This window comes from Cnephaeus nilssonii (genome assembly GCF_951640355.1).
Source record: "Cnephaeus nilssonii genome assembly, chromosome: 17".
NCBI lineage: Eukaryota > Metazoa > Chordata > Mammalia > Chiroptera > Vespertilionidae > Cnephaeus > Cnephaeus nilssonii.
Genome location: NC_137088.1, coordinates 2,793,706 through 2,804,870, shown reverse-complemented (window position 1 = coordinate 2,804,870; position 11,165 = coordinate 2,793,706). Strand labels below are relative to the sequence as shown.

At 56.1% G+C, this 11,165-nt stretch overlaps 1 protein-coding gene across 1 annotated transcript in view; it reads right to left on the bottom strand.

Moving 5' to 3' along the window:
• Positions 1–5,905: 5,905 nt before the first annotated feature.
• The window catches only part of RAD54L2 (RAD54 like 2), a 50,782-nt gene continuing 45,522 nt past the window's right edge, over positions 5,906–11,165 (bottom strand). The window contains exons 19-22 of the mRNA XM_079794645.1: positions 10,009–10,208; positions 9,494–9,583; positions 8,606–8,698; positions 5,906–7,300 (exon numbers count right to left, since the gene is read on the bottom strand). Coding sequence (XP_079650771.1) covers positions 6,306–7,300; positions 8,606–8,698; positions 9,494–9,583; positions 10,009–10,208 — 1,378 coding nt within the window. The 3' untranslated portion in view covers positions 5,906–6,305. The remainder of the gene's footprint in view (positions 7,301–8,605; positions 8,699–9,493; positions 9,584–10,008; positions 10,209–11,165) is intronic.

Genomic DNA, 11,165 nt, shown 5'->3' with positions numbered 1-11,165 from the left:
GCTCCCCCCTCAGGCCCGGGAGGCAGCTGGGGGAGACTGGTCTGCCCTCAGCTGAGCTTGTACCAGGTAACTCCCGGGCCAAGTGTGAGCTCCTTGAAGACAGGTTCAATCTTCAGCTCCTATTTCTAAGGACCTACAAGCCCTTTCAGGGCCCCAAAGGTAAAACCATAAAAACCCTGCCCGCCTGAGAGGCCCAGTCTTGCAGTGGAAGCAAGTCTTGCTGGGCCAAGCGTCACCTTGGTGCACCTGACACAGAGGTTTGATGCTTGGGAAGGCACTCGCCTTATTGCAGAGCCCACCACCCCTGCTGCACACTGGGCACACAGAGACTCTCACAACCCTGGCTTCCTTCCCCCCAGCTTCACACGTTCCCTCCTCACCCACAGGGCCCCGTACAGGCGCTTGGGGCTGGGCCCGCAGGGTCGTGGCAGTTGTTTTGCTTGTGAACACCAGGCACCTGGTCAAACTCTTTGGGCAAGGGGCTTACACACTTGGAGCATTTCCTGAGGCGCTGGGTTCTGCGTCTCAGAAGCGTGTGGACTCCTCCCATGAAACCCTTGTCGGGAGCTGCCCTTTCCTCATCTGGTCCTTTCTGTTCACTTCTTGTTTAAAAGAATATATTTTTATTGATTAGAGAGAGGAAGGGAGAGGGAGATAGAAACATCAGTGATGAGAATCATTGATCAGCTGCCTCCTGCATGCCCCTCACTGGGGATTGAGCCCGCAACCCGGGCCTGTGCCCTTTCTTGACTGGAATCTAACCCGGGACCCCTTCAGTCCGCAGGCCGACACTCTATCCACGGAGCCAAACCGGCTAGGGCACTGCTCACTTCCTTTAGCCTGGTCGGGGAACTCCAGGGCCCCACGTCAGAATTCAGGGTGCGCCTTAGTTGCCTCAGCGCCACTGTCTGTCGGAAGGGAGTCTGCCTGTGACTGGGACTGCAAGCCATCAGCCTTCAAGACTTCCTCTCGGAGCAAGCCCCGCCCTTGGTAGGATTCCTGCAAGGCCTCCGCTGGCCACCAGGAGGCAGCAGCCAGGGCACTTTCCTGGGGGGAGGGGTGGAGGTATGGGGGGGCGTAGCGTCTGAGCAGAGGCTCACCTAGCCATGCTCCACTCCTAGTGCTAAGTCCCAATAGCCATATTCTCCCTCATGCGCCCCGATTTGGCCTGTGTCCTGCTTTCCCCTGTCCAAGAGGCCCTAATTCTCCCTTAGTAAATTTCCAGAGAGTTTTCCCAGGGCTCCTCCCCTGAAACAGAAGGAAGGGTGGACACTCCCCTCCTTCCCCAGCTCCTCGGGTTCCAGAGCCCTGGCTAGCTCTCTGGGAGGCAGTGGTTCGATCCTCCAACTCCTGACAAGTGGAGAAGGCTCCTGTGGTGCTGCCCGAGCCCCAGCCACTCACAGCCCCTGCAGGGCTGAGGACCAGTAGCCGCACGTCCCGAGGCAGCTTCACTGTGTCCTCTGGAAAGGCAGTCCTGTCAGGTGAGCAAAGGCCGGAAGAGGCTGCGAACTCCACTGCACGACCACCTGCAGGGTCTGCGTCTGCCCCGCCCCCCCCCCCCCCCCATGCTATCCCTCAATGCTGTTATATCCCTGTCACCACTTCCCAAACAGCTGTGCAGACAATTCCTTGATCAAACACCATTGCCTTCTTGAGTTTAAATTTTATTTTACAAAAAGAGAAATAAAGAAAACTGATAGGCAGTTATACTGACTTACAATTGTTCTGTTTGCTTTAAAAAAGTGACATGAAACACAAGTAAAAATAAATACGTCATAGAAACAGCCAGTTGCCCAGTCTCTGGGGCAGGAGCACCTGCCCTGCGAGGAGGGAAGCCCATGACTACACCGGCTGAGCACCAGCCACAGGTGCTCCTCAGAGCCAGGTGCAATCCCAGGCCTCAGGGGGCGTCCTGAGGAAAGAAGACGGAAAACCAAAGCCAGGTGCCAGGTCCCTGGGGCCCCAAACCTCCCCCCCCCACACTCCTGGCAGCAATGTGGCCTTAGTGGTTATCCACTGCGACCCCCTCAACCCACCTGGACCTCCTTCCCTGACCCCTCTGGAGAGGGTACAGGAAAAAACCAGTCTGGAGCGGGCTAAGGGGATTCTTCTGGTGAGTCCCCAGCCCACCCTGAGTAACACAACCAGACAAGTCAGTTTACACTCATGTGCACATGAGCAGGTGTGTGCATGTGCACACACACTCACAGGCACACATGCGCACACACACATACACACACCTGGGCTGAGCTCTCTCCCAGAGGAGGGTCCTGGATCAGGTCACAGTATGAGGTCCCCCCTCTTCTAAATATCACCCCAGTAGTGGTAACAGAAAGTACCCAAATCTCTCCCAGCCTCTGCCCCCAGACTCTGCAGCCTGCCTGGCTACCTCTCGGACTCAGATGCACCTATTCCTGGGTCACAGGTCCGAGAGAGAGGCAGGCTCAGTCCCTGAAGAGCGAAGAAGTTGGACATCGCCTGCTCAGGAGCTCATTGTAAGACTTGGGTATTCATAAAAGGCCCAGGGCCAAGCTAGTGGCACAGACAGACATTTAGGTGTAACAGTGGAGTACACAGGGCAGAAGAGAAGCGCCAGGAGGAGGGGAAGGGATGGGGAGGGTGATGGATGGAGAACGAAGCACTCAGACAGGCCTGGAGGGGCAGGTTCCTGGGAACAGTGAGCAGAGGGCCAGAAAGTCTCCTGGGGTCCACTGGGGAAAAGGAGCCCCTCTCTCAGGAGCTTTGGTGGCAAAAGAGCCACTTAGCTGGGTGCACAGGAGGCCATGGTTCGGAAGGGAGACCGGTCTTCTGAGGAATCACAGGGAACAGGAGGAAGGGGTCATGGCCAGGAACACTAGGAACAAGGAATGTAAAGCCCCCAGACCGTCCACATGGGACGAGCACTCAGTTCCGGAGCAAGGCCAGGCTTGCGGACCCAAGCAGACGACTTGCTCTGCTGCTGACTCTGGGATGCCCGTCCCCCGACGCCTAAGGTTTGGTTGACTGTTTCAACCCATCAGCAAAACTCCCCTAGCTTTGCTTCAGACCCTGGAGTGGGAAATGTCACATTTAGTTGTGAATCACAAGTATATCAATTTCATACACTAATTCCTAGGGGAGAGAGTTCCAAGGACCAGAGTTATCCTGAAGTCGGGAGATGACAAGACAGATGCTGAAGCACAACTCGAGACGGTGAGGACTTGGCCAAATCTAATCTGATCCAACAGGGTTCACTTACTTTCTTAAGTGGCTACTCTGTCTCTGTTCATTTTTTATCCACAAAGATACTAAGAAAAGGAAATCGCACATCACTACACGTGGTAATCCTGAATCAAGCTGTACCATAGTCCCTCGGTGAGAACTCAGGCTGAACCAGCTGGATGGGGCTTCTGTGGAAGATGAGGGAGGGGAAACGCCCAGGCCGCTCTCCCCCCCCCTCATCTCCCCACCCCTCCCTCACGCAGGCCTGGATGGCAGGTGGAAGCCACCAGCAAGGGTCTCTATCAAAGAAGCTGTAGAGCATGGTTCTTGGCCTCTGAGACAGTTCCTGCTTCCCTCACACACATGCTCACTGCCTACCAGCACACAGGAAGAGACAGCAGGAAAGTCAGAAGAGTTTTCGCGGTCATTAAAAACACACACATGGAACTGGTAGCACCCCAATTTCCCATGACCCCACCCTACCTGCCTACACAGTATAAGCTGCACATATCAAACAAAGCCTTCTCCAGCCAGGTCTGCCTCCCGAAGCTATGGCTTCTCTCCAGTTAAAGCAAGACCCAGCCCCTGGAAGCACTGGGTCGACAGCAGGCACGCGCTGCCTCAGAATACCCACTCGCTTCCCGGTACCTCCAAAGCCCATCCCTCCAGGGACTGGTCTCAGTTCCTTGCTGGAATAGTTTGTGGATTCCTGGAGCCTGCTGCTGTGATTTTTTAGAGGTGCACACAGAATGACCCCTCCTTAGACACACACACACACACACACACACACACACACACACGCACGCACGCACGCACGCACGCACACACGCACGCACCCGCTCTAGGATCTCAGTGCTCAGGGGCCTTGGAGGTATCAGCTGTGGCTCAGGGTGTGAGTGCGCTCAGCCAACCGGAGATCTGGGGTAGCTCACGCCCACGGCACCAGCCTCAACCTGAAAGCCCACAACTGAGTCCACGCACCATCCGCTCCTGGTGCACCTGAAAGAGAGCACTGGCTGGAGGTGCTAGCTTTAAGTTACTACAATAATTTGCATAGCTAAGTTGTAGATCTAAGGCTTCTATGAGTAGGAGAGTTAAGAGTCTGACAGGGTGCTTATGAAAACAGAAAAAGAGCGCCTTAAGTCCCACTCTTGGTGTAACCGGACAGCGCACAAACACACCCACTCGTACATGCACACCCCCATCAGCCATCTCCTTGTCTCTCCTCTGGAGACAACACCCCCAGTGTGTAAGGCCCCCCAACAATGAAAACCAGCTGGAGGAAGAGTTGCAGAAGCAGCTACTACTAGGGGTGACCTGACTAAACTGCCTCCAGGGCAGGGGCGGCAGGGGCAGCAGCTGCCCAGTGAGGAGGACCCGCGGGGAGGGGCGCAGCTCTGAGGACAGAGATGGTGTGTTCGTCACCAAGAACTGCCTGGAGCGGCCTCAGCAGCCAGGGAGCGCCAAGAGGAAGACAGCCCGTGTCTGCGCCTAAAGACTAGATGCCCCGCCCTGGCACTGGCACAAGAAAGTCGACCCAGAATGGCTGATGTGTTCTTTTAGGACAGAGCCAGGCTTAGGGCTCCTCCAGAGGAAGGCTCCTCCATGTTCCTTCAGAGAGGATGGAGGCAGCACACCGCAGGCCCACACGACCATCTGATAGGCTGGGGAAGCCAACACATTTCCCCATAGGAAATCAACAGTCTGTTCCCTCAACGCAGCCACTATACACAGCACAGCGAGCCTGCCTCTAAGGTCACCAAAGGAGGATGCAACTCCAAATTTGGGGTCACTTACTTTCCAATAGCAAACTCCATGTCCCCCCGTTTCCACCTCTGTGGAACGAGCCTCATCCACCCATTCTCCAGACACAGGGTTCCCTGGTCTTCCCGCAAACTGGCTGTTCGGTGCGCACCTTGGTCAAGCCTGGCTTTCCTCCCATGGCCAGTTCGCCACCCTCGGGGATGTACTCACCGGCAGCTACGGGGTCTGGGGTATCTTAAAACTGCCTTTCCCATCTCCTACCCTCTTCCCGACCCCAGCCTCCCCCTCCCACTCCCAATAACAACAAAGACACATGAAACGTCTAAATAATAAATAATTGCCCACAGAAATAAATTAACTGAGCTCTACCAGGGAAGGCAGGGGCAGGAAAGGCCACTGGGACAGGCAGTGGGGGCTCAGGTCCATCCCTGTGAAGCATGTCCTTCCAGCCATGGCGCCATGATCTCGCCCCACAGCACACGGCTCCCCTCCCACCTCGCCGTTTCTCCCCCTGGAAAGGGCTGCTCCGAGGCAGCCCTGGGGAGAGGCAGAGAGGGGCGATGCCCATTTCTCCCGTTGTCTCCCCCAAACTCCACAACCAATGTGGCTCTGAAAACCAGGACTCGGGTTACCTGGCTCCTCTTCACCCACGAGAAGGAAACCTGTGGCTTCCACGGCTCTCCTGGGCGCACCCTGACGTGCATTCTAACTGCCATAACCACCACACTCTGATTTCCATTTTTAAAAAGATAAATTCATTTTCCCCCCTCATCCGTCCCTCCCTTCCTCCCCCCCACCTTCATCCCTGCTGTTACATACACGTACGTACATAAACACACACACGCACAGCACACATACCTGGTCTGCTTCCTTCCCACCCCCTAAAAAGACTCCACGTGGAATCGCAGTCTGCTCTCCCTGCCCACACTCCTTCCTAACCCCGCCCCCCTCGCTCCCCTCCCTCGTCCAGGCCAAGCTAAGTCACCCGGTAAGGCAGGTCTCTTGGGAGAGAACATTCCCAAAGACAGAGATGGGATGTGAGCGCCTACACTCAGAGGGGCAAGCGGGCAAGCCGACAGCGAAGCAAGGCAGCGGGAAGAGAGGCGGCTGCCCGGCCCTCAGTCCTGTTCGGGTCCCTGATTTCCCGCGGTTGCTGCTCCGCTGGAACTTTCTGCCTCTTTGTGGAGCTGCAGCAGAGCCCTGCCACTGTGGTCACCCCCTTCCTTGTCCTCCTCCTGCCCCTCCTGCCAAGTGCCCTCCTCTCAGAAGCCCCGACGGCTGCCTTCCAGCTTGGTGGGCAACCTGCTGGGGCCCTGAGGGAGGTGGAGAGGGGCTCCCAGCTATTTCCCAGTGACCTCTATCACATCATCGTCCTTGTCCTCATCGTCATTGGAGCTGAACCCCACCTCAGCCACCTCGTGAGAGTCAAAGGGAGGCACCTGGGACTGGAGGAGGCCGCCAGCTGGGTAGCCCGCGTGGGAGGACATGTAGCCTGGGTAGACCGACAGGCCCCGGGAAAGGTTGGTGGGCAAGACAGGGGTGGGGAAAGGCGCAAACATCCTCGGCTCGGACAGGAGTGGCTGTGAGAACGGGAGTGAGTAGCTGGGCAGCATCCCTGGAACAGAGGGGTTCAGCATGAAGGAGGGGGTGCTGGCAGTGACTGAGGTAGCCGTGGAAGAGGAACTGACGGGGCCTGCTGGCACCAGAGGGTCAGTAGTCACTGGAAACACCAGGCGGGCATCTGCCAGCAAATTGGACAGCTGGTAGTAGGAGGGGGGACTGCCCATAAACAGGGAGTTCTCCCCAGCCTGGGAGGTGAAGGGGGCGGTGAGGTTATGGTTTAAGGAGACGGGTGGCATGGCAAACCCGCCTGCAACTGGATACCCGTGTTCATACGGCTGCACGGGGGCTGGCAGATGGCCCTTCCTGGACCGCCGGCGGGCTGACTCCTGGGCAACAGATGGTGTGACCAGCTTCCGCTTGTGGCCCCTTAAATCCAAGACTGGGTGCCTGTCACCACAGGGCTGGCCGGTCACCAAGAGGGAACTGTTGAGGCAGTGGCTCCCAAGTCGAGGCTCCGTCCCGAGAGCGGTCCCAGGCACAGCACTGCCGTCCACCAGTTGGGCAGGGGGGCCAGGCAGGCCGGCGGCGGAGCTGGGGGAGCTCTGGCGGGACTCGCGGGCAGCGGCCACGTCGGCATACTGCTGCAGCTCGCTGAGGATCTCCGGGCTGTCGGGAGAGACGGGCCTGGCCAGTCCCTCAGGGTCTGGGGCTTTGGGTGATGAGGCACTGGGTCTGCCGTTGCTCGTAGACTCGAGAGAAGGCCCCTGGGAACCTGGGGACAAAACATAGGTGACTGAGAACCAAAATGGGCAGGGAGAGAAGGAAGATATAGGGGAAAGTTCCATGATAGAACAAAAAATTTTGTGTCCCCAAAATTCAAATAGTTGATGTATAAAGTTACCCAGTTAACTTTCCCTTAGGAAACAGGTCTCTCCTTTCCCTGATGGTAAGCCTCCACAAGGTGAAGCCACGAGGTCATGGACGTGAAATGCTAAGTCAGCAGCCTGACCCCGTCAGGCTGGCAGGGACCAGGACGGAAGAAAAGAGGGAAGTGCTTCCAACAAGCCACCCATCCTGGCTGAAAACCAAACCAAAGCCGTGGCCGTGGAAGACGATGGGTCGCCTGGAAAACGGGCTCTGGCCTGGACAGCGGGCCCCGTGGGGAGCTGGTAACTCCGTGTGACAACGGTGCTGGCTCGGAGGGGAAGGCCCTTGCCCTTAGGCTCTGTGTGCGAACATGTTTAGTTAAAAGTGACGTGACGTCCTCGCTTTGCAAATAGCTCAGATAACGGGCAGGGCAGGGAGAGACAAAGTGAGTGCATGCCGAAAGGAACAGTCATGGGTCTTGGCGTGGCGACGTGAGTGCTCACGGTGCCGCTCTATCAGCTCGGCTGGCTGTGCGCACATCCCCACAGTGAGAGCTGGGAGCGAGCAGTCTGGCTCTCGTGCCTCCCGGAGGAAGGATGGAGGAGGACTCCCAGAGGGGAGCCTGGCCAGAGCACCTCACTGTGAATGAGCCCACACTCTGACCTGGCGGTCCGCCCACGTCTGGGGATTCTGCTGCAGATACACCACGTGCCTGGGAGCCAGTTCTGCATGTGGAACAAGCAGTCTGAGCGTTCCAGGACAGGGGGCTTGGGACACACGGTGCTGTCCCACCTACGGCATTCTGTGCGCACCCTCAGGAGGCACAGCTACCGCAGATAAGGCACCAGCCCTGGGCTACCTAGTGAGTAAGGACTAGCCAGTGTATTATACAGTAAGTGAGCATTCACTTTAAAAATACAAAGGTAAGTCATACACACGTTTTTTATCCAGACAGGCACACATGCTTTTTGTCCATAAAGACACACACACCCCTGTCCTGTACTCAGAGTATCTCTGAAAATGACAGGCGAGAAGTGACTGGCTGGAGGTATGGCGGGGAAAAAACTTACTTTTCCCTTCACCCCTTTTTGTACCTTTTCAATTGTGAGCCATGTACACATTATTTACTAAAAAGTTAATTACAAGTGAAACTAAACCAAAACAAAACACGTGGCCAGCGGCGAACGGGAGACACAGCTGCACACTATACCTGAGGCAGCCATCCGACCATCTTCAGGGGCTTTGGGTTTGCCCGTCGCTCGGACAGCAAAGATCCGCCCGTCGCTGGTGCGGATGTACGTCCCTAAGAAGCACGAGGAAGACTGTGAGCAGCGGACATGCCCTCCTGCCAGCCCGTGGGCTGGGAAACAGCTGTAAAACCAGCCTCACACCCTCTCAGACCTCTGAAATGAGTGGTGAGGATGGAGCTGTGGCCCAGTATTATCCCTTTCCCCACAAACATGCACTGCATCAGCACCGCCACAGGCCCCGCTCTGGAGCCTGGCCCTCTGGGAGATGGACAGGCACAGGACACATCAGGAAAGGCTCATGCCGTGGAGGACCACACGCACTCTGGCCCACGCCTTCCTGCCTCACTACCCTCTCTCTGTCGGTGGGAACAATTCTAGAACTGCGTTCTATTCCCACACACTAATCTACCATCCCATGTTTTTAGCAATCTGGAAAATCTGGCTGCTCCAGGCCGGAGATTGGCAAACTTTTTCTTAAAAGGCCAATTAGTAAGTAATTCTGGCTTTGTGAGCCATCAGCTCTCTCTTGCAACTATTCGACTCTGTAGCATAACAGCTAGGTGCCTCTATGGTCTAAAAATATTTATTTATGGACACTGAAATGTGAATTTTGTGTAATTTCACGTTACAAAATATTCTTCTTTTGATCCCCGCCCTCCCCTCCGAACCAACTGAGAATGTAAAGCCCATTCTTGCTCACAGACACAGGGAGAGGCAGTGGCTGGACTTGGCCGGTGGGCCCCGCCCACTCTACTGAGCTCCTGGAAATGGCACTTCCTCATGCTTCCCCACAGGTACGGATTCTGCTTTCCAGCCCGGACAGGGGACGGGCGGGCAGTCAGTCTCACCTTTCGTCCCGCGGATGATGTGGATGCTCTCCCCAGCATTAATTCTCGCCTGTACATCTGTGGAGCTGTTGAGTCCAGGAATAACAATATCTAGTGAAGACACAGACCTGAGATTTAGATCACACGGGGCCTGACTAAAGCAGGGAAGGAAACCAGTCCACAGCCACCCCATTCCTCAGCGGCTTCTCTAAGGCCTCTCAGTGGGCAGAGGGCAGAGCCAGGACAGCAAGGCCCGCCCGCAGCCCTCTCACAGCTGTCTAATAGAGAATACTCTGAGAACCAGGAACTTCTGAGAAAGCTGATCATCTTTCGGGTCAATTTCCCTGATTTAATTAAAATTTCATAGAGTTTCTGGTTTAGAAAAAGTTGGTTCAAATGGTTATTTCTCTGTATTTTTTTGCTCTCTGAGTTATTTGCAAGCACCTGCTCCACACCACTTTAGGATGTTCGAGGTGTTCAATAAATACTAAAATTCCTGCATGAACCAAGTGATTGGAAAAGGGACAGCACCCGACCTGTGGTGGTGACCACCTTCTGCACGAGGACGCCCGCGCGCTGCAGGTAGTTGATGGGGAAGTTCACAGCTGGGTTTGTGCTGGAGGCACAGCTTACGCCGCCTCCCAGGGGGACATGCCGGGGCATCATGGGGATGGGGGTGGACTGTACAGGACGGACACTGGCCACAGGCTTCTCATCGCTCTTCAGCGTTGGCTGCCTGTGAGAGAAGGACAGCGCACTCAGAGAGGTCGGCTGAACAGCCACCCTTCCCTCCTGCAAAGCCTGCGGAGCCCGTCAGACCCCAGCCACAGCCTCAGCCTCAGCGGCTGCAGAGGAGAGTCAGCTCAAAAGACAAGACGTAGGTCTGAGGCAGGGGAGGCAGAGGCAGCGAGGGATGACGCCTCTCGGAGCCTAAGGAGTCAGATGTCAGCGGGAGGATGCCTTTCCGGGGATTCGGACGGTCCATCTACACACACCAGGCATTCGTCCTTGGAGGAAAGTTAGGGAGAGGCAACGATGCCACAGGGAGGGCAAGTTCTTCAGAACCCAGTGCATGTGAGCTGAAGACAGATGGGTGGAACGTGCCCACTCACCAAGGAGAAAGGCCACGTGACACCACATGTGCACCTGTCCAACCTTAACGGTCTTTACTCTCTGAAACTTCAAGTATCAGCAAGTAATGCAGACACCCCTCTCTCCTCTGCATTACTTTTCATTGGGCTCCTCCTGGGGCCACTCCCTAGGGTACCCCTCTAGTCACGACCACAAAAGCAGCAGCAGCCACAACACTGTGCCCAACAGCCAGGCCTCTCTCTCCATTCAGCAACAGGCTTCTCCCCCGCTCATATTCTGAACCGTTCTAGAAGTTTGCTCAAGGAAAAGGTTTTTCACTCAGGACTGGGGCACAGCCACAGAATGCAATCCCATGAGCAGCAGAACGCACTGACGGCACTCCTAGGCCCATAAAGACCTGCCCTTCACCCTTGCACTCACGCTTAGCAACGTCTAGGACCAAGGTGCTACGGATAGGACGGGCTGTACAGGAGGGTTGGGTCTCTGTGTTTTGGGAACCCGCACCTCCCAGGAATACAAATGGACTCTCCTGAGTCACAAGACCAGTAGCTCACTCTTCCCGCCAGAGCCACTTACAACCCCGGGGCTGCTGACTGCCTGG